The following is a 24,342-nucleotide window of genomic DNA, read 5'->3' on the forward strand; positions in this document are numbered from 1 at the left end:
TTTGTGTGCATCCCTTTTGTGTCTTTATATGGTGAATGAAAGGTGGTGACATCATGCTAATTAGTCCTCACAAACAAGTTGGGATTCACAAACTTGAGAACACAGTGAATCTGGCGCAGTTTCCTGACACTGCCTTCGTAAGAACGGATTTTAAGAAGTCTCTTAAGAAGATGTTCATGAATGAGGCCCAATGATCTGAAAGACAGAGATGTTAGCCTCGATTTGAGACGTTTTAGAGCTAACATGCTAAAGCTGTTTGTTAGCTAGCTTGCATTGTTGGATAAGTGGACACATGGGGCTATTTGTCACACAGGGTATAGATGGTGGGACTTTTTTTCTTTTGTGTCTAATATGTTCTATAGGCCGTATGTTTGGGTCATTTTAGTGAAATTGTACATATTACACCTCATAGAGCATTTTGCAAAAAATCAACAGTTCGTTCTAATGAGTGTTTTGACACATCTGGCGTTACATTGCGACCAGATTTAACAGCAAAAACTCCATTAAAAACAATAGTGACGACCAGCCCCACGTCTTGTGACAACTTGACCCGCGTATGGAGCACATTTTCACAGTCGATTTTGTTATGTTTGACGGTTAATAACTATCTATTGCAATATGATAGAAAAAAGAGAGCGATGTCTTTTGCAAGGGAAGGGTTCAAGCTTTGCATTTAAGGCAGGTCTGACTCTTGTGGGATTTTCTGTTGATGAGCAGTGAACTCAAGAAAGAAAGGTGTGACAAATATCCCTGGTCTCCCCTATTTTGTAAATTGTGCCTGTACATTTTGCAGTTTTGGGTATAGCCTTTAAGTACCAGGCCATTTTGGCAGCTTTTCGACTGGGGAAGACAATAGTGGGTCTGGGCCCCTTTGGAGGAACTGTTTCCGCTATGGGTTTAGTAATTTGTAGTCCGACCCGGAACTCTTTGGTACATGGTTACTTTGGAATATATACGTATGTGGCGCAAGTACAAGTGAATCCCTGCATTTGTTATGGTGCGTTCCAAAACAACGGCTCATGGTGTTAGCAGTAAATGAAAACAACCGATTTCTTTTGTTCTTAACACTTTAGTTGTCTTCCTTTGCCCACTCACTGTTTGTCTGCTGTGCTTATAAAGTGGACTATTTGATGTGTGATGCTAATGTTGCTAACGTCCCTCACGGGCTAATACCAACTGCGCTCTCATATCGATTTGTAACATTATTTATGAGGTCGTAAATGTAACCACACTGTTCGGGTTTATAAAACAAGTGAGGGCCATATTGTGTTGGATTTTTACCAGCATCACATCACATATCTTGCTCAGTTACAAATATACACAACGAAAAGTGTGATCTGGAGCCTTCACACATGCTACATAGTTTGTTTTGCTAACAGCGTGCGGCACTGGCGCTAATGAGACCTTGTCCTGTGGCTGTTGTGCAGTGTGAACACGAGCAGAGAGGGCGGGATTTCTTGTTCAATATACATCATCATAAAAACATGCTTCATTTACCATGCCGTTAACACAAGGATAAACAGAGCCAAGCATAAGGCGGAGGTGGCTGCGGCTTCTGCTGCTGCGGTGGATCTCAGGCTTTCATGACGAATGACGGTGATTGTTTGAAAGCGAAACGTAGCCGGCTGCGTCACAATCTGCAGTCGAAGTTTCCCTTTCTCATTCATCCGTGTTTGCGTAAAGTCTTAACAGAGCTTATGTGTCCAGGTTGAGAGTGGAGGTCTACGGCCCAGCATTCCAGTCACATCTGCCTGTTGTTTTCCCTCCAAAGTTTGTGTAAAACTCCCTGATCCCCCTGAACTCCTCTAATCTCTTCTTAACACCACTGCTGTTCCATAAAACGTCCGCTCTCCCTTCACCAACGCTGTCCCACACCTAATATTGACACTTGGCTGTATAGATCTACTGCTCTTAGACTGTGTAATGGCTGTGATGAAATATTGACTATAATCTGCAGACTTTACTTTACACTGCGCTGATGATGTCACAGCAAGGCAAGAGAGGCTTAATGAGTATCTAGATTGAGTTAAATTAGTTTTTATTTGTGCTGGGATCTGTTGTTGATGCTTTTATAATATTAGAAGAAAAATACAAATGAAAAGGTATTTGTGATTGGTTGGTTGGAAAACGCTATATTGATCTAAAACAGCTTAACCTGTTAATCCCCAGCTGAACCGAGCACATTTTCTCCACTTTGGCTTTACCCAAATCTAAAAGTGAAAAAAGTGTCAAAATATCAACAAAATGTGATGAAAATGCAACAAAAAAGTGGCATAAAAAGAGATGAAAAGGGAAGTGATGACAACACAGCGATGAAAAAATCTGCTTAGATCAGTATTGTAGGTCTTAGATTTCAAATGAGGCGTTACACTTTTTTAGGCTGTCAGCTCCAGTCAAGAAGCTTTTAGATTTGGGTAATGTCAAACTGGAGAAAATGTGTTCAGAGAAGGCGGGGGTTAAAGGAACAGGCCATTGTTTTTCCATACTGAGATATGTTCTTACCTGAGCTTAGACGAGTTGATGTGTACCTGTCTGGTCTTTGTGTGTGCGCTCAGTCTCGCGAAAAGACCAAAGATGTTGTTAGCATTTAGCCTCTCCCAGCATATTCCTATGGACCCAAATGGGGTGAAGTTAGATGTGACCAAGCTCTTCCACGTTAAACATGTCGATTTTCTTAGCGGACACAAAGAGGAACTATATTGTAAGGCGTAATAACACCTTAGGAGCGCGGAGAAAATCGACATGTTTTATTTTGTTTAACTATACTTAGATTGTGTAACTATTCACCGTAATTAAATAGGAGAAACGTGGAAGAGCTTGGTCGCTTCTAACTTCACCCCCGTTTTGGCCCTATAGATACAGACAGCATCTCTCGAATCGCCCATATATGGTCATGTTTGAAAACAGTTAAGGGGGAAAACGATTGAGAAAAATCTAAACTTTCTCTAATTATTCAAAAACTACTTTAACAAACACTGAAACATGAATATAATTTTCTACTAAATAAAGATACAAAGACATGGAGAGGAGCAAAGTGGTTCAACATCCCATAAATACATAAATAACGAAGAATGCTAACTTGATGCTACATGTTAGCATCGGGCTAATGCTAACGGTTAGCTAGCGCGAGCTACGACTGCCGTTTTTTCACTTCTACAGAACAATCTGGGCCATATGGGCCCGATTTACACTTGACTTTATTTATGTGATAAATAAGTTCATATTCCACCAGAAAATGTCTGAGTGGAAAATTCTGTTTCCCTGAAGATTCTATTTTCCCCCTCGGCGAAGCCACGTCCCCTTCTATGACGAGATGCCGTCTGTATCTATAGAGCAGAGGCTAATGCTAACAACTTCTTTGGTCTTTTTGACTGAGCGCACACGTAAAGACCAGACACTCGTCTAAGCTCAGGTAAGAACATATCAGTATGGCCCTTTGGGGCATGTCCAGTAGCCCTTGGGACTTTTTCTAAAGTGTAAAACACTTCATTTTCTTGAAACTAATTCTTAAAATTACAGTTATTTCGGTTCTTGTGACTCGGTATGAGTTTAAAGTAAAGCTATTTTAATATAATATGGGGTCAATATCCAATAAGTGAACAGTGTACGTTTAAGTCTTTAGGATTTGTTTTTAACTGGTAGCCCTCGAACAACTTAATGCTCTTAAAGTAGCCCTCAGCTGAAATAAGATTGGTGACCCCTGCTTTAAGAGGTTAAACAAAACACAAAATATCCAGCAGTTCACTTCCTGATCATCTCCCCCCCTGTCCAGAACATGGAGGCACAAAAAATACAGTCTTTCAAATAGTTAGGGCTCTATGTTGACAATCTTTTGAGATGAAACACTCATCACGTGGACGGCCTAAGCTCTGGACTCAGACTGTTCGGAGTAAGTGCTAATTTCGTGTTTTTACAAGGCTGTGCTGGAGAGTGTCAGTTATGGGACTGTTTCGCCTGGTTCGGGTCTCTCACTGCCTAGTGCAAAGGTAAAATCGAAAAGCCTTGTGAAAAACGCAAAGAAAGCGAAAAAATCTATCTCTGAAAGGACGGTTCTTAAGCACGCAAAGACCATCATGAAAAAGCACTTACTGAATGTGGAATATGAGCTTCTGGCTCTGGGAAGGCTCTGAGAAATACAAGAAAAACACGTAGTACGGCTTTATAGGCTTTCTTTTGTTCCAACACGTGAAAGTCTTTTGAATGAGTCGGGGAATTTATCCTTCTTGTTGCCGCTAATGGCTTTTGATGGTTATTGTATGTAGGTGTGAAGCCAGGTCTACCACTTTTTCACTTACTCTTATATGAGCATGATTTGATGATGAAAGTTTAAAGGGATTTTTCAGGATTTTTGACATAGGGCCTCATTTCCTAGTTATCCAGTGTTGCTGATTTCTGGAGATATATTTTTTTGTAATTCATGCAGTTCTTATATTTGAAGAGTTACGTGATGCTAGGCTAATGCAAGGCTAGCGCATTGCTATGGAACCAGCTAGCCTGCATTAAAAACAGCCTGACCTGCTCCACAGTGCACGTGAGGCAAATCACTTATAACGCCAGACTAACCATATAAATGTCTGTGTCCATAGAGTAATTTTAACCATTTTGCATTTAAAAGAACTTATATTTGAGCTGCATCAGCTTCGTGGTTGTATAAGCTACGCAGCGGCGGAGTGATCTGCTAGAAAATATTCCCTCAAAATGCGATCATTCATGTGATGCAGGTCAGTTATATTCCAAAAATTATTCTATTGACACAGACATTTATATGGTTAGTCTCATTATAAGTGATTTGCCTCAGGTGCACTGTGGAGCGGGTCAGACTGTTTTTAATGCAGGCTAGCTGATACCATAGAAATGTGCTAGCCTAGCACTAGCCTAGCGCCACGAAACTCTTCAAATATAAGAACTGCATGAATTACACAAAAAAAAATATCTCCCGAAATCAGCAACACTCTGGATAACTAGGAAATGAGGCCCAAACGTCAAAAATCCTGAAATATCCCTTTAAGTGTAGATGTAGACACATAGACTGTGGTTATCCAAAGGTGATTTTCAAAGGCCTAAATAAAGCTAAGACTGGACTTTGGGCTTGTGGAATATTCACTCCTCCTGTAGAACGCGAAAGTAATCATGTGCCATGTTTTACGAATCACAGAAATGGAAACCCTAATATTAATACCAGGCTTCTGTATCCCACATGCATCTTAATATTGACTTTCAAAATTGGCTGTCGCTTCTCTAATCCAGCTCCAGCAATACCTACTGTATCAAATCATCCCGTCAGTCTTTCATATTGTGCCGCATATATTACGCCCCAAACCCCAAGATTACACCCAGTTGTTTTTTCTACAGAGCGTAGTAGCGAGTAAATCTCCCGTGGATATTGTATACAGGCATGGGCTTTTGCTGTGTGATGAAATCTCCATCCCCGCGCTCGTCTTGCTCGGCGGGTTCCGGGCCGGCCGCCGCGGCGAAGTGATTGGCGGCCCGCTGGAAAATGGATTGAAATTCCAGAGTGCCGCCTTATGAGAAAAGCTGCCGCGGCGCATCGTTAACACAGAGGGGGTGTAGAGAGGGAGAGGGGGGGGGCGCAGGTGTGACTGGACAGAGCGCCACTGAGTTAACGCCGCCGGCTTCAGACGACAGGAGAGAAATGGACAGAGAGAATGGATATTGGGTCAGGAGAGGTTATGAGAGGTAGGATATAGACTGCAATGGAGTGCCTTGCATCAGTATGGGTATACTTCGAAAGTCTGAGCTGCCGTTTTGGAAGGTTTCTGCTGCCTTGTTCGTTGGAAAGGATGAAGAAACGTCTATTCAAATAAAAACCCTGAGACGCTGATGTTCTTCTTTGATTAGTGGAGCGCACACACATGAAACAATAACAAGTACAGATATACAAATTAGGGCCCTTTTTATCGGCTGATATCTCTGCAAGCGAAAAGCCCTCCCACAACTTCCTAGTTCTCAGAAACATAGCGATGAAAACAAGTTTGTACTGTACAGCTCTTTTAAATGTAATAATTCTAATATAATTTCAGAACCATAAGACAGTGTTTCCCAACCAGGGGTATGGGGACCCCTGGGGGTACTCGAGGTCCTAGCAGGGGGTACTTGGAACTATTTCAGATTGAAAAAAAGGGAAAATGTAGCATTATTTTTATAGGAAAGGCTATATTTTTCAGTAAAATGTGTTGCTTTGGGAGAATTTTAGGTTTATTTTGACTGCAACATTGTCCTTTTTCTTACAAATACCACTTTTAAGTAGTTACTTTCAAAATAAACTGTAACACCCTTGAGGTAGGGGGTACACGGTTGACCAGTGAAAGGCCAAAGGGGCACGAAAGACAAAAAACGTTGGGAACCACTGCCATAAGAGACAGTTTTACCATTTTTTTTGCTTTAGTATCTACTTAGCATGAATATACAGCGCCCCCTGTTGTCGCAGTTCAACGCTGACATGTGTAGCGTTAAATGACTTAGAATATCGGCCTATATATCGGCTATCGGCCAACCCCCTTCATATGGTATCAGACCCCAAAAATTCATATTGGCCTGATTACAAATATGATATTGATCATTTATATTAGTGTCTGGATCAATGATCTCTGTACAACACCAACAATCTCCATGTAACAAATATTATTTTATCTGCTTATCTGCCTTTGTATTAAATATGCACTTGTAATGTGATGTCACCTGACCTGAAACCCAACCATGACATCACACATTTGAGAAAAAACACAAAAAAGAAATAATGCATTTTCATTAATGTCATACATTAGTGCCAGCTCCACCTGAATGGACGTCCTAGGACATCCAGAGGCTCCCAATCTTTTTCCCCACCTCATGTATATTTCAAGTGCCTCCTACCTCTTTTTAGAAATCTGTCAAACCTCACAATTATCAGCCCCGGATAAAGCGGAAGAAAATGGATGGATGGATGGATTATAAGGCTTAATTAGGCTACTCTCAAATTAAAGCGTATTTACAGCCAAGTTTGAGTGAAAAAATGTATTTCCATTGTGTAATAGGATGCACAATATCCCTCTCTCCCTTCGCCTTTTCTGTCAGCGTAGTATTTACTCTCAAGGACAGTTAATGAGTAAAAAAAAACGCAACATGCTACGACACCTGCAGTGGCGTTTACGGCCTCTAGGGGCATGAGTTACTTAGTTCTGCTTTAATTACTCTTCAGTTTCAGCTTGCCGTCTGCCATTGCATGCTCTCTTGTATTAAGTTACTTCAACGTGATTAAAAAGTGCTGTCAGTCTTGTAAATTTTAAAACCAGCTTAATTGCAATTACATTTAATTTGAAGGTATTTACTATATTCATTCAAATTATTTTTAATGATTAATTCAAACACATATTAAAAGCAGTAGCTCACATTTAAAAACACTACACTAACAATTTCATAAATGTAAACAAAAAAAAGCCCAATTACTTCCAAAACATATGATTCGGATGAGTTAAACTTGGACAGCCCTGTCAAGCAGTGTAATAAACAAACCTCAGTGTGCAGGAGAATATCGCTAATGCTTCTGTGTTTCTTCTCTCTGTGTGTGTGGTGCAGGTGGGCGGGCACACCATGCTGCCGATCCGCTGGATGCCTCCGGAGAGCATCATGTACAGGAAGTTCACCACGGAGAGCGACGTGTGGAGCTTAGGCGTGGTGCTGTGGGAGATCTTCACCTACGGCAAGCAGCCGTGGTACCAGCTGTCCAACAACGAGGTAAAGAAGCAAAACAAACGGGATGAAAAGCCGCACTTTAAACTGCTCCTCTCTAATACCGTGCCTGCGTTAGCCACCAAAGCATAAATTGTAATATACGACGTGTAAGTGTGAGATTTTATGGCCGACAATTACCGGCAGTGGTCTATAATGTACAGAGTTGCGTATATTAAATGTACTTTACAGCCACAGCATGAGCCAATGAGGTCGGAGTGAAGAGGGAAACAGGAGCGTCAGCCAGGACCAGGAGTTTAGTGATGGATGTTACATGTGTCGCAGAGCGGGGGTGATGTTTGCCAATTCGTTAAAATGAAGGTACACAGGTTTGAGATTACTGATGAGGCAGAGACGGTCACAATCAGTTTAACAAGATTCATTAAGGGTTTCAAGTTAATATAAAAATATATATGCATTTTAGTAGTAATTTATATTAATGAAATGGAAGGCACTAAACTGAGTGAGAGCTGAGGCTTGGCCAGAGGTAAAGGGGAAGAAACCTTCCCGAAAAGAAGACACACAAAGGGACCACCACCAACGGAATCCACCACCACCTCTGGGACGGGCGAGCAGCTTCTAGGCACAGAGACACAATTTTAGTTTAACGCAGGATGCATTTCACACACACATTGTATGACGTTCTTAGACACTCTACAAATTCCTCAAACAAGAATGACAGTTTAAAGGGATATTTCAGGATTTTTGACATAGGGCCTCATTTCGTAGTTATCCAAAGTGTTGCTGGTACCTGGAGATATTTTTTTTGTAATTCATGCAGTTCTTACATTTGAAGAGTTTTGTGGCGCTAGGCTAATGCAAGGCTAGCGCATTTCTATGGTATCAGCTAGCCTGCATTAAAAACAGGCTGACCCGCTCCACAGTGCACCTGAGGCAAATCATTTATAACACCAGACTAACCATATAAATCTGGTTGATAGAATCATTTTCGGAATGTAGCTGACCTTGCATCACACGAATGATCGCATTTTGAGGGACTATGTTCTAGCAGATCACTCCGCCCCTGCGTAGCTTATACAACCACGAAGCTGATGCTGCTCAAATATAAGGTATTATAAATGCAAAATGGTTAAAATTACTCTATGGACACAGACATTTATATGGTTAGTCTGGCGTTATAAGTGATTTGCCTCAGGTGCACTGTGGAGTCAGACTGTTTTTAATGCAGGCTAGCTGATACCATAGAAATGCACTAGCCTTGCATTAGCCTAGTGCCACGAAACTCTTCAAATATAAGAACTACATGAATTACAAAAAACATATCTCCAGGTACCAGCAACACTCTGGATAACTAGGAAAAGGTCAAAAATCCTGAAATATCCCTTTAAGCAAGTAAAAAGAGCCCGCCTGCAGACCATACTGCCGCGCATGTATGGAAAAAATAAAATTACAATTCCCCTATAAGTCTTTGGAGGAAAGTTTGTTTAGTGAAATATTGAAACTGATTATCGTAAGAACTGGAATTCATCTTTGTTTCCAAGTGAAAGCACACATTTAGAGAGCAATCTGTCCCAACAGCTCGAAATTGTAAAGAAAGAAAAGAGTTTTGCCTGCAGCTTCTTAATTGTAAATGCAAAAGTCACAATAGCGCACTATTGTAAGACTCGGGAAAGGAATAAGATATCAGTTAAAACTATTGAAAGCAATTTGATTCAGTAATGTTTATGCTACAAAAACAACAAACCCAAAGTGAAATAACGTTTCAGATCAGGCAGAATAGCTTTTTGACAATTTCACTATTCAGCTAAAATTGGCTGTCGAGAGAAGAGTGTGATGGGAAAAGCTAAATAGAGAATGAATATGGATAAACAAACAAACAAATAAAGCATTCAGTGGTGTATGTTGGAAGTTTTATGTAGAAAAGAATCATTTAATTGAAATCAGTGTTTTGCTAGTTTGGCATTATGACGATTCTAACATATTCCTGACATCTAATTCTTCACAGGTCAGATATATAACTTCACCTTTATTGTATTAAAGTTAGCAAATTCAATAAAATGCTATCTATGCTTTTAATTGAATATAAGTATAAGCAGTCTTCATCACAGCTTTCTATTAATGGTTGTTCATTTATTTTTAACAAAAGAAAAAAAGCTAATCCACAACGAAATAACACACTGAGATCGCTCACAGTAACTTAGCACGAATCCCTTCAAAAAATACAGTAGTAACATCAACTGACTGAATTTGTTTGGAATTGTGATTATTAAAGGGACTAAATGGAGTTAAAAAATGTTAAAATTAAGTATTTTCCTCCCCCTAAATGTTCCCACAATGTCCTAATGTGTAGAATGAGCCCAGACCTGCCTCTAAAATCCTGCACTGTCACTCAAAAAGGTGTTACTTCGGGTCTGAAGTGCCGTCATGCACGAGCTTAATATAGAAGCTGCAGTTACACGTATGACCTGAGGTGGCAGTAGTGAGTATGAAATGGCTAACTTGCATCTAGCCCCTTTAACACATGAATACTGTGTTCATTATAAGGCAGGGCGATATGGCCAAAAAATAAAATCGCGATTTTTTTTTACTCAGTTTGGACAATTACGATTTTAAGCGATTTTATTTGAAATAAACTTTAAAAAGTCTCCTGATATTTCATATGAAGAAAACTGCTCAGAGTCCTGCTCATTAATCTTTCATAATTAGGCCCATTAAGAAAACATAACCCTTTATTTAAAAACTGATGTTTCTGTTTGAGATATTCCTTGTCTGCTAAAACCTCTTAATAAGCCATGGAGTTTTCAAAAGTGTTTTAGTTTTATCGTCTTCATGCCTCTGCTGTGATTCACAACCGTTTCCATGGAGACTCAAGGGAAAAGGGCGGAGTTAAATGGTCTGCTCAGAGCAGAGTGAGAGAAAGGCACAGGAGCAGACCGGAGGAAAGTGGGAAAGAAAACTCCACCGCCTCCTCTTAAAACACACCACGCGACCTTTGTGAAGCAGCAGATCGTCAGAAAGTGGCTCTGGCTTCTGGAGCGCCGGACTCCATTATAAAATTTAGCCATTCTCCAAATCGTCTGTTTTTAAAAGCATGAATTATTTGAATTAATTAGATTTATCGCTCAGCCCTAGTTCACTAACACATCTCCCATTTACCCCTGTGGCTGAATTTTTCGTCCCTCATGTTCAATATTTCGTTTCTTTTTCTCTGTTCGTCCTTTGGCGCTTCTGTCCCGCAGGCCGTAGTTTGGACACCCCTGCTTTAGACTGAAAATACAGGAGACTCTTGTGTGTTTAGCAGGTTGTCGTTCAATGTATGTATCCTGGACCAGTGGTGGACGAAGCACTTCCTGGTTATTTCGCTTTTTCTGACTTTACTTTAGTGATGTTTCTGACTTTAGATTCACCTACAAAGAGGTCACGGTGAAAACAAATGAATGTAGCTGTTGGAGCGACGCAGCGGTTGTCTTCACTTTATGACCGTGCTCAACAGCTCTCCATTCGGGTCTCCATTGAGAATGTCATGCTGCTTTACCCACAGTAACCATAGTAACTATTGGTAAGGCACATGCCAAGCCGACGTCCAGATGGCCATTACTAGAAGTGGCTGAGAGAGCACTCCCATTTTTGGAGCGGATTTTTCAGAATTGGTCCACTGTGACTAAAGCCGGGCTGAGTGAGTGTAGTGCACTTCAGATAACAGAAAATTGCCCAGAGCTTAGACACTGCGTGAGGTGGAGAAGAGGGCGAGGAGATTGTTAAGATAGAGCTCCCATCTCGTCTGTTGCGGGTAGTTTTCGTGAAGGTGCAAGAGAAAGTTTTAGAAAAGAATTGCAAAGGGTGTAGGGTTGATGTTGTTTTGTTTGTGACTGGATTTGCAAGCCTGGAATCTTCAAAAAGTAGGTCCAGTATCAGCAAAACCTACTGTAAACAAGTGAGGATTAAAGGAGCCGTGCATTAGACCAGTGGTTCCCAACCTTTTTTGTCCCATGTACCCCTTGAGGCATTAATTTACCGGGACTATTTTATGTGGGTTATTGGCCGGTCACTGTCTGAAGGCTTGTCTCAGAGCGAGTCATTCTCCGCAGCTATTGCGAGGATCTCAGTCTGGCTCAACGAAACAACATCAGCACAGAATCACAACACAACAGGACTAACCCGGCACTTTTCCGTGGAAGTAAACACCGATGTGCGGCACTCGTGGGCAGGAGTTATTTCACTTTTACTCTGTTTAACCTGAAGCTAGCTAGCTAGCTCAACGAGCTCAACTGTTTATGGAAACAGCTGCAGTGGAGTCTCTCATACCTGGGCCCCACGAACTGAAACTTTAATGTTTGACTTTACTAATCCAGACAAATATGCTTAAATGCAGGGCAGGGGTGGATCTATAGGGGCTATTAAAGGTCTTGCCACCCCATTGATGTCATGTGAGGTCTCACATATGTTCTAGAACAGGGGTCACCAACGTGGTGCCCGCGGGCACCCAGGGGCCCTTTGGGGCATGTCCAGTAGTCCTTGGGACTTTTTCTAAAGTGTAAAACACTTTCTTGAATCTAATTCTTAAAATTACAGTTATTTCAGTTCTTGTGACTCAGTATGAGTTTAAAATAAATCTATTTTTATATAATATGGGGTCAATATCCTATAAGTGAACAGTGTAGGTTTAAGTCTTTAGGATTTGTTTTTAACTGGTAGCCCTCGAACAACTTAATGCTCTTAAAGTAGCCCTCAGCTGAAATAAGGTTGGTGACCCCTGTTCTAGAAGCTACTTGGGTGCTTCAGAGGCTCACTCTCAGTTTGTACTTTTTTGACAGGACAAATAATTATAGCAACTTCATAGCTAAATAAGCTTGAATTTTACCTGAGTTAGAAACCCCCTACTTATATTATGGACAATGCTACTATTTGTAAATCATTTTGAGAGGCTCAGTCTGCATTTTATCGGAAAAATTGCCCTGCGATCAATCAAAACTTGCGTACCACCACTCTAAACATTTGACATTGTAAAACATGTGACCACCCCAGAAATTGTCCCTGACCCTGCTCGCCACCCCGTGATTTTTTTTCTAGATCCGCCCCTGATGCTGGGATCATTTTCCAAAAACGTTGAAATTAACCACAAAATCCATCTCACACGTTTATCTGATTCAGCTGTGTCATGCGTCGCTATGGCGATGCCCACAGCGGAGTGATATCCCAGTGATTTAACTACCGGACTACGTGTGCGTTTATGCGAAAATAATGCACGCTTGTTAGCGCCCACCAGCCAATCAGAATCGAGTATTCACCCAGAACATGGTATAATGAATAAATAACCATCGGATGCTTTCTTAACCCCTTAACTCCCACCTGAACCGAGCACATTTTCTCCAGTTTGGCTTTACCCCAGTCCAAAAGCTTCTGGAAAAAAGCTGTGAAAATAGCAACAAAACTGAGATGAAAACAATGATGGAAATGTGACAAAAAAAGTGATGAAAAATTGATAAAAAAAAGACGAAGAAATGACAAAAATGTGACAAAAAACGACCCAAAAAAAATGACAAAAAAGTTACAAAAATGAGTTGACAACCCAACCAAAAAATGATGGAAAAAAAATCTGATGACGTGAGGAAAAAGATCCTCTCGGTTCAGGCGGGAGTTAAGAGGTTATATAATGCATCCCCCAGCGTTTTACGTCTGACCTAGTTTCTAACGTGCTCACTCTATCCGAGCCCTATGCCCTTCACCTTGGCCCTACCGAGCGTCTCCTGTTACCTCCAGCCCTAACCTCCTGACTCCCCGACCCCCCTTCCATGGATTCAATCTCCCTTCATTTCACGCTGGCTAACCTTCCGTCCCCCCCAAACCAGCCAATCTCATGTACAGGAAGTGGCAGATGCGATGTTCGGTCACAACTGCGCAAGGGTCCTGACCTCTGATGTGCGCCGGACGAAATCTGAGGAGTTTACTAAGAGCGACCCTTTCCGATTTCTGCAGAATGGCTCAAACGTACTGTGTTTCACGATCCTGCAACCAAATATGGGTCGAATGAGCTGGTGCAAAGTGAGTGCAGCGAGCTATTAACCGTGATGTAAAAATGTACCATGGAATTCAATAACCGCTGCTGGGTGAATGCCCTTTCGCCGTGTCGATTTCTGTGCATCCGCCGTGGCTTTACTGAGCAGCAAAGCAAAAATAGTAAATGGACAAGCTGTTTGGAATGAAGGTGAGGTTGTCTGCGATTCCAAAATGCTCCTGCACAATTATATATGGTGGTTATTTTAGTTTTTTTTTTAGTTTAGATGTCTCTTCAGTCCATTAGCTTATTGAATATTGGTGTTTTATTTGACGGCTACATATTAGGATGCTAAATGTTCTTCTCAAAAAACTTTTCTGGAATAAATTATGATTATATATGAACAGATAAACTTCTGTGTCGACACAACTTCACTGGACTCATCCTGTTCATTTCAGCGCTTAATTGCAGTCGCTACTAAAGCACCTATTTCAGATAGCAACACGCTAACAATAAAGCAGCAGGGCTATTGTTAGCATGGTGCCCAAAGGTCTTTAAAGGGGCTAGAAGCAAGTTAGCCATTTTATTCTCACTACTGCCACCTCAGGTCATATGTGTAACTGCACATTTTTGAGTGACAGTGCAGGATTTTAGAGGCAGTTGTGGGGAACAGGTCTGGGCTCATTCTACACCTTAGGACAGGGGTAGGCAACGTCAGGCCCGGGGGCCAAATTCGGCCCTCCAGCATAAAACCTTTGGCCCCCAAGAGAATTTTGAAGAAACATTTTGAAGAAACATTTGCTGGGAAACATTTCCCAGCAAAACAACAAATTGGGTCAAATATTATGTGCAAAACTTGAAAAAAGGTGCTACAATACCTTGGTGTTTTGGCACTGAAGAAAATCGGCCCTCCATGACATAAACTTGCCTACCCCTGCCTTAGGAGATTGTTGAAACATGTAGGGGGAGGAAAATACTTAATTTTAACATTTTTAAACTCCGCACAGTCCCTTTAATAAAACTCCAGATGCAGTAGGACATGGCAATAGAAATACGTAATAGTGGAACGAATGGCAATCCTGGCGGCCATCGTGTTACCCTTCTTACCCAGTGCAATATAATCAAATGGGAAACACCATTTATTTCCTTGTTATGGTTTTGATCTATCTATCTATGATAATTGTGACTGACCTTAAGTTTTTGAAGTTTTTCAAATGTTATTTCAGTTTTATAGGAGGCATAGACTTTAGCTCCATTTGTTCATGGATTTTCCTCTGTCAAACACTTCACATAATTCAGTTCAATTTATATAAAATGTAACATTTGTTTTCTGTTTTAAACAGTATTTCTGCACTTTTTAACATGACATGACCAATAAAGTTTACACACCCTGGTAGATTTTTTTTTTTTTGCTAGCTAGCGCCTTTTATGACTGCCGTTTTTTCACTTCTACTGAACAATCTGCTGTGAGAAAACATCCATATGGACCCGATTTACACTTGACTTTATTTTTATAGCAGAAATAAATTCATATTCCACCAGAAAATGGCTAAAAAGAGTGAAAAATTGTGTTTCCCTGAAGATTCTATGACGAGATGCCGTGGAGCTTTGTCATACAGTGTTTATGTTAGCTCTCACTTTGCATAAAAAAATATCGGGATATATATCGTATATATCTATATTTATTTTCTTTGGATATAAATACCTAGGAGACAAGACTGAGCGATAAAAAGTGTGCGTTTTTGTGTAAGCAACAGACATATAACACTTAGGCTTATTTGGGCCGACAAATCACTTACAAATAAACAGACTAATTTCAAGTAAATTATATTTGATTGCGACTGAGAATTAGGTCAAAGCTACGCGGCAGTGCAAGGGTTTGAAGTGGCTCGTATTAGTCTGAAATTATGCTAACTAATAATGTTTTTGCTACTCCATCCACAAAGCTCACAAATAAACATAAACGAGACTTTACCGAGCCATAAAGCTGCGAGTGGGAACTTTCAAGAGGAGGCTTTTCCCTTCGGAGACGGCAAAGCGTACCTGACTTTACCTGACGAAACAGCGTGATAAAGTAATAGCGGCGATGACATACACTCGGTGAATTAATTAGCGCCGTATTTCAGCGGTTTAGTGACTTCAGCTCTTTTTAATGGTTCCAACAAATGTATTTTAATAGTTCATGTGGAGGTGCTGAGCCGACATTTCCAGGTAAAAGTGACTCCCCAGCACTTTAGGAGCGACATCTGCTGTGGCCATTTACTCTATGTTCATTTATATTCATAACATGGCCCCAGTAGGAAGCATTTAATCCAGGAGGAAACGGCTTAATTACATTATATGAGTAATCACAACCGCCGAGCATCTCACTGCTTTCAGAAAATGTTTACGGCTCGTACGTAAAGCTCAGGAGAGTTTCTTCGTCATTACTGCATGCACACATTGTTAGCATTGGCGTTTTGTGCTGGATGCTGTTATTGCAGTTGCATGGAGAACAGGTTAAAGTTATTCAGCCACGGTTTCTGTGCATAAAACTCCTCCACTAATGTTTTTAACCTCTTAACGCCCGCCTGAACCGAGAACATTTTCTCCAAATCCTGTAGGCCAGTGTAACGCCTCATTTGAAAGCTAAGATCTACAAAACTCATCTAAATGGATCTTTTTCCTCACGTCATCAGATTTTTTTCCCATCATTTTTTTGGGGGGGGTTTCAACTAATTTGTGTAACTTTTTTTTTATTTTTTTGTCAATTTTTTGAGAGATTTTTGCCTTTTTTTCAAACCTTTTTTTTCGTCAATTTTTTGTAAATTTTTCGTCATTTTTTGTCACATTTTTGTCACATTTTTTTCTTTCTTTTTTTTCTTTTTTTTCCATTTTTGTCCAATTTTATCATTTTTTGTCAATTTTTTGTCAAGTTTTTTTTTTTTAATTTGAACATGCAGAAGTAGCTCCTTAAACACAGTGCTAGTTTAAAAAAAAAGACAAATTTGTGAAAAAGATTGAGCTCCGTGACCCTTGCTGAAACGAACCTTTGCTACTGCCAGACTGGTGGGGGGACTCATTTACAAAGTTGGTCTGGGGGTCCTCCCACAGAGATCTTTTTTATTTTACTTTACTTATTGAACTGCTCCTTATGGTTTGCCCCAGTGTCAACTTAATGAAAATGGCTCAGACCTTGTTTAGAACTGGTTTAGTCCTGGTTTAGAACTGCTTTAGTCCTGGTTTAGAACTGGTTTATTCTCGGGTAAAAAAAAAACATCTGATAAATGTGAGGGAGTTTGCAAAGAGAGAGGGAACTAGTTTACAGCCCACGCTGAGCCAAATGCCCACGGGCCCTTCAACCTGCTGGGCCCCTGGGCTTTGCCCCTGTAAGCCCCTTCATTAACCCGGCCTTGAATAGAAATGATTCTTCCGTGGGGCTGTTAAGTTCTGTGTGGCAGACCATGAGGGTTTGTCCCTTGCGATGCACACTTTAGGTGCTATCATGTTCTCTTTTTTTAGTGGTTATGGCGAAATATGTACCTTTAAAGCAGGGGCATCGAACTCGTTTGACTCGTGGGCCAAAATCCAGCTTCCTTGGCGGGCCGTGATCATTCTCCAAAAAGTGTTTGAAATGTTCGCACAGGCCTCACATCTCCACTTCAGATGAGTTCAAATGCTGGAAAATACAACGAAGCATCTAAAATATACCTCTAAAAAATAAATACAACCCCTAAATAAATGCTTAAAGAGGGGGTATTATGCTTTTTTCAGCCACATAGCACCAGTCTATATCACACTACAATGATGACCAAACCCTCTGTTGGTCTGTAAATGCAGTAAATTAGAATAACTGCCTTGTATTAATGTCTTGAAATAGGCCTCTGTCTCTTTAAGAACCTCTGACCCTTTCAGACACGCCCCCTCCACACGCTGTCTGTGGCATCAGTGGGGAGGGGGTTCTGCTGAGGAGCAGTGGTTGGTTACTCAGCTGGTGATGAAAGCTCGGAGGCGTCTCCAGGAGGTGGGGGCGTTCCTAGGAGGACTCAGGCAAAGCTATCCCTAAAATGGCCGCCATCAGAGTTTTTACAGATGACTCAAAAATACGTGAATGTGCCAAGGCAACACTTCAGGCATGTTTTTAATGAGGGAATGACATAATAACATGATGTAAAGCTTGAAAAAGTCGATTTTGCATAATACCCCCCCTTTAAATGCGATTAGTTAATTACAAAGGCCATGTCCCACCACTTTTGAGAGAACACTTTTCCAATAAATGAATTATTGAGCTGTCAATTTACTACTTGGCTATGTGTTGTTTATATCCTGATCTCTTATTATGTCAGTGCCCACGTCACGTGTGTAATTATTTCCTTTTTTTGAATTTAAGATGCCCCCTAGTGGCTGGAATGAGCATTCTGTTTTTTTCCTTCAAATTTCATAACTCCGCACAGGAATGGGCTAGAGACTTCCGTTTTTTTGACTTGGTCTTTCTTGCTCCTCAAAGGGCCACATTAAATCATCTCCGGGCCTTGACATGTCTGCTTTAAAGGAACAGCCACCGTTTTTCCATACTGAGATATGTTTCTACCAGAGCTTAGACGAGTTGATGCGTACCTGTCTGGTGTTTGTGCGTGCCCTCAGTCACGCAAAACGACCAAAGATGTTGTTAGTATTTAGCCTCTCCTCCTCCTCCTCTATGGGGCCAAACAGGGGTGAAGTTAGAAGTGACCAAGCTCTTCCACATTTCCCTTATTTAAATACAGTGGCGTGAGTAGTTAGACGATCCAAGTCTAGTTACACACAATTTAACATGTAGAATTCTATAGGAGCGAAGATATTACTGCGACATCTTTTGTCTTTTTGTGTGACTGAGCGCAGGCGTAAAGACCAGACAGGTACGCATCAACTCGTCTAAGCTCAGGTAAGAACATATCTCAGTATGGAAAAACGGTGGCCTGTTCCTTTACCCTCAGTATTAGGACAGTTTGGACGAGATCTAAAGTTGTAGGAGCCTCGTGTGTGAGACAACAGTGGACACAAACGCAGGAAGAAGGATTCTCACTTACTTCTTCTTCTTCTCTCTTCAGGTCATCGAGTGCATCACGCAGGGCCGTGTGCTGCAGCGCCCCCGCACCTGCCCCAAGGAAGTGTACGACCTGATGCTGGGCTGCTGGCAGAGGGAGCCACACATGAGACTCAACATCAAGGAGATCCACGGGCTGCTCCTCAACCTGGCTAAAGCCTCTCCGGTTTACCTTGACATCCTGGGCTGAACCATGGACTCTCTGCCCCCCCCCCCCCATTCCACCCCGCCCATCGAGTGTGCGTGGCGCGTGAGTGTATGTTAGCATGTGTGGGAGCTCTACAGGATATGCAGTTATCACCAAACTCAAAAAGGCAATCTTCAAAAATTTATCTCGGCTACCTAGTCCCATCCTCCGTCCTTCTTCTTTTGCCCGGGAATATTTCAACTTTGGAAAAAGAAAAAAAAAAAACTACACAAAACACAAAAGAAGCATCTCAACCCTTCGTTCAAATGCTTTAAAAATCAGACTGGGGCTCAAATTGAATGAAGCCTGGTTAACCGGACGGAGGAATTTGCCGGCTCCTGCCCCTTTGGATGACTGAGAAAACTGAAAGAAGATTCCTCTCCTTTTGCTTGTAAATAGAATACAGTAGGGGATATTTCTTTCCTTTTTTTTTTCTTGGGAAATTGATTTGGAGCCTTGAAGACACTGTGTTCCCTCCTCTAAGCCTTCGCGGTTTGACTGTGTCTTGTCATTCATTCATCCAAACGCAGCCCACACTGCGGATGATTGACATAAGCTACTCCAGGCTGCAAGAGGAGAAAAAAAGCGGGAGGAGTTTCGCTTCTCGTCGACAAGACAACATTGCTGATGCGAGTAACAGTGCAAACGTGTGTATTAGAATTGTAAAAATAGATACAGTATCTTTATATAACAATATCTCCTGCGACATGTTCAATACTGTAAACAAGCCGCTGTGTCTCCAATCACATACTTGTATTGTGTAAGCGAAGCACAATTACACGGATGCAAAGGCCACCGTATTGATTTCCTGGCAGGAGATTCAAATTATTCTTTGCTTATGGGCCCATACAGCTTATAGAAAGTCCCACTTGGCAGGTGATGTCAAATTGTACTGCCAACTCTCTTCTTTCACACAGAAATTACACAAATCGTAAAGTTATCGTCGAGGCGCTATATGACATGTGCATTGCGAGCCATTAGCATTAGCTCGTACGCTAGCTTTCATCGTTTTTGTCATTGACATCCCTTGCAATGACGATCTATGCTAATGCTTACCAAAGACTTGCACCAGGATTTTTATTCCACAATTTTGGACACGCGTGACTCAATGAGGCCACAAGAAAAGTGTTCAAAATGCAAAACCGGTTCTGCTGAGTTTCCGCCATGCTAGCATTAGCATCAGTGTTAATTTCGTTGACTAGTACATTTTCATTTACAGAATATTTTTGCAGCTAAAACAACTGGGCAAAAAGTAATCAATGAAACTACGACTTAATCTCGAGATGTTTTTGTCGAACTAATCGAAAATAAATGAACGTAAGGGAAAACGTAATTTAAATTCTTTGTTTTCAATCAAAGAGCCTAAAATCAATCAAATTCATTATCCCAGGAACAATTATGGTTCTTTGTACATTTGGCAAAAGATCGCTAAATGATAAATGTAAATGTAATAGTTTTTGTCAGATTAAGACTCTTGTCATTTTATCAATCGAAAATATATTTGACAGAATCTTAAAGCAGCACTAAGTAACTTCCCTTAATAAATCCTTTCCGTAGTCCCTGTGGGAGTAATACAAGTGTTAAAGGGATGATTGGCAGGGTCTTTCATCTCCCCCTGGTGTCTCTGTCCAGAAAACCACAATTGCAACTTGACTGACCGGGTCGGAGTCACCAATACACACTAATGGAATCACGAAGAAGAAGCTAACAGGCTAACGGGCAAAGCTAACCGCGAGCTAGCACCACTTAAACAGTATTTACAGCCACATTTGAGTGAAAAAAATATCTTGCTACGACACCTTATGGCCTCTAGGGTGCGCGAGTTACTTAGTGCTGCTTTAACTAAATTGTATTCCTTTATTTAGGTTTTATTTGATAGGGACAGATACAAAAACATAGACAAACTGTAACAGAAGTCGGCCGTATGCATCATCAACACCGTCCAGGATAAAGCTCAGAGGATTCCATAAACATCAGTTTCCGCGCATGTTCCTGTATTTCATTGGAGACACAGCACTTGCCATATTTAGTACATGTGCATATTACATTGTGTGACTTCTTCTTCTTCTGACTCCCGTCTCCATCACACGGCGGCGACACTTACTCACCCGCGACAGATGTTTCACTCTTGACACCGAGCGAAGAAGTCATGGGGTCAATGGATTCCCCTGTCGGCGGCTGTCTTGACAATTACGACGACACTGTATTGACTTGATGGGGCTGAGTAATGTCGGAAAGGAGGGGCCTATTTAAAGGCGCTTTGGGGAAATCCTTGGGTTTGGAGCGGCGGGCGACTCGATCTGTACGGTTACAAGGTGTGGTTCATACGGTCAACCCATATTAAATCATTAAAGCTCTCAGACGACTCGGTGTAACCACTCGGGGAAGGAGGGGCGGGTTAGCATAGCCGAAAGAATACACTGCGCGGCTTATCGTGTCTAACCATTTCAGAGCTACTCGAAATGGGACGGAAATTGAATTGTGCATGTTTTATTCTTCGCGGCGCTTTAGCCCGGGCCCCCGTCTCCTTCTTCTTCTCCTTCAAGCTGTAATGGTGTAATGTATATTTCATTACAGACTAATGGCCTCCATTAGCACACAGTCTCCACACAAGACATTCTAGACTTATTGTTTTATGGCCCAGAAGAAAACGGGGGAAGGAAGATGGTAAGACTGAGATGTTAGGGAGACAAAACTGAGGGTTGAGGGGGCTATGGAGGCGGTAGGAAAGGAAAGGAGAGGAGAGGAGAAAGGCAAAGGGTCCTTAGGGGAGGGGGGGGGGGGAGCAGAAGTGGACATCCATCATCGCAGAGGCCCGTAGATGTTGTAGAAGCCACAAGTTGAAAACGTCCACTTGGCGGTTCCTATACCGCATCATGCCTTTACTGGCAGTCCACCAAAGCCCTCAATACGTCTCAGCCCATTACCGACTACTTAGCGCTCACACCCTCTGTACATATCTCTCCGTCAGAGCATTTTACTCGCACAGTTTTTTTTTTTTTTTGCATTACGTAAAGAGCTGGAATCGTTTTTTTGATTTCTTTTTTTTTTCTTTTTTAACAACAGCACTTGATGGTATCGATGTTAATGTGAATTTTATTGATTACTTTAATTTATCATGATAACTGATGATGCTTTTGTACATTTTCTTTCTATATTGAATAAGGTTGCCTTTTGCAGCCCACTGAAGCAGAGAACTGCTTTAACTCATTTTGTTGGGTACTTGTGGGAGTGGTATTTATTTCAAAGTCGGGTCCTCTCCGCTAAAGCCTCCTCAGCCTGTCATCACGAGTACACTTTTTTTTTGTATATTATGGGGCAATTTTTGACTTTTATCTTTTTAAACATGTAAACCATTCAGTGATACCCGGAAATAAGCAGGGTATGTGCTAGTAATCAGTAAAATTGCCAGACCAGTTATCATCCCCCATAAAAGTAATATTCTCAGACAGTATTATGATCTTAAAGCAGTACTAAGTAACGTGTTTACCTTAATAAATCCTTTCCGTAGTCCCTGTGGGGGTAATACAAGTGTTTATGGGATGATTGGAGGGTCTTTCATCTCCCCCGGTGTCTCTGGCCAGAAAACCATGTTTGGAATTACATCAGTGATGCCTTCATGACAGCTATTGTTAATAGCTTTAATAGCTGTAGCTTTAGCCCGGAGGAGTGGTCATCAGGTGGTTCCCAACCTTCACGGAGTGTTTTGACCCTTAACCACAACACTCTCCAGTTGGTGGGTCGGCAGTGATGGCCAGTCACTGCCCCTCTCCTCCGGGCTTTCAGCTAAGGTCCTCCCTCTTATGCCAGAGCCAACAGGAGGCTCTTTCCGCCGCTTCTCCCAACCTCCGAGCAGCAGCCTTCCGCTTGTGTCCTCTCACTCCAACTTTGGGCAACAAATTCCATATGGAATTGGCTGGAAGACCCCTGCACCCCACCTCTACTGGAAATAGCCAAGTTGGCCATCCCTTGTCCCGACAGTCCTTTACCAACTGCTGGTATTTGGCTTTCTTTCTCTCCGCTGCCTCTTCACAGCCTTCTTCCCAAGGGACAGTTAACTCCACTTTAGGACTTTCTTCCCTTCTTGAGACCAGATAATAATATCTGGCCTGAGAGTTGTGGACAGTATCACCTCAGGAAAGATGAGCTTCTTGCCCAGGTCAGCCACCATTTCCCCTCCCCGTGCCGAATGGAGCAGGCTTTGCCCTCCCTCACCATGGACCACTGACTTTTGCCCTGCTTTTACGAAGGCAATGGTGCTGTAGGCTGCTTTAGTTTGAGCAGCTTGACTGCCACCAGACCGGAGCCACCAATACACACTAATAGAATCATGAAGAAGAAGCTAACGGGCAAAGCTAACTACGGGCTAGCGTCACTTTAAACCGTATTTACAGCCAAGTTTGAGTGAATAAAATTATTGCCATTGTATAATTGGATGTACAATATCCCGCTATCCCTTTGTCTTTCATGTCAGCGTAGTATTTACTCTCCAAGACAATTAATACGTTAAAAAAAACGCAACTTGCTACGACACCTGCGGTTACGTTTATGGCCTTTAGGGGAAAGAGTTACTTAGTACTGCTTTAAAAAGGTTGTGTGAATTTTCTCATACTTGGACAGTGATGACAGGCTGCAAGCAAAAAGTTCCTCTACAAACCACAATCTTTGCACTGAGAAAGCACGCTGCTGTATGCTAATGTCAAGCGGCCACCAAATAACAGCGTGTGTGCAATACGAGAGGGCCTGACGTGCAGTATACTGTGAATGCCTCCGTGTCCACGCCCGACATCTACAAAAATCTCCTCTGGATGCACTGTGTACCACCTGCTCCCAAGTATTTATTCCTTTTATCTGTTTTTCTAATGATGATGAACTGTGTGGCGATGGACAGCAGAGGGGAAAAAGTCCGGATTCCTCTTTTCCACCAACGACTGGTTTCTTTGGCAGAAAGTCATTTTTTTCTATAGAGTTCTAAAACTAAAACAAAACAGTTCAAATATAAACCCAAGTGTAACCAGGCATTTTCCTGTTGGTGGAGCAGAGGTGTCATGAGGAGTGTTGATGAAGAAAAGTCTGCTGTATGGAGGGACTGACAATCACAGACTTTGCGTTCTTATTAAGTGACCTACTGTAACATAGACGACTGGAGCAGGACTTTCCTCTTCTATGCTGCCTACTGTACGTGATAGTCTTAAACTTTTGTCTCTAGAAGTGCTACTACTACTTTAGTTTCCTTTTATAAAACAAAACAGCGAGTGGAATGAACAAAAATATCTGTACAAAATGTGAATACGCTGCTGAGAGAATTACGCGTCGCTTATGACTTCTGTGTCCAAGACTGTGTCAGTATTAGATTTGTTTAACTGTTGAAAGTGACGTGGGGGAAAAAGATGGGACTCTAGCTAT

The 24,342-nt window shown here is 41.6% G+C and overlaps 1 protein-coding gene and 1 long non-coding RNA gene across 2 annotated transcripts in view; both read left to right on the top strand.

Moving 5' to 3' along the window:
• ntrk2a (neurotrophic tyrosine kinase, receptor, type 2a) overlaps nt 1-20,028 on the top strand; it is a 190,603-nt gene extending 170,575 nt beyond the window's left edge. Inside the window, exons 17-18 of the mRNA XM_079553188.1 lie at nt 7,576-7,734; nt 18,754-20,028. Of these exons, the coding sequence (XP_079409314.1) occupies nt 7,576-7,734; nt 18,754-18,939 (345 nt within the window). The 3' untranslated portion in view covers nt 18,940-20,028. The remainder of the gene's footprint in view (nt 1-7,575; nt 7,735-18,753) is intronic.
• A 2,206-nt stretch (nt 20,029-22,234) lies between these two features.
• On the top strand, nt 22,235-23,924 carry LOC306960747. The gene is made up of 2 exons (XR_013792702.1): nt 22,235-22,387; nt 23,528-23,924. It is a non-coding gene; the product is annotated as an uncharacterized lncRNA (long non-coding RNA).
• Nucleotides 23,925-24,342: the final 418 nt, after the last annotated feature.

Source organism: Gobius niger (assembly GCF_951799975.1).
Source record: "Gobius niger genome assembly, chromosome: 1".
Lineage (NCBI taxonomy): Eukaryota > Metazoa > Chordata > Actinopteri > Gobiiformes > Gobiidae > Gobius > Gobius niger.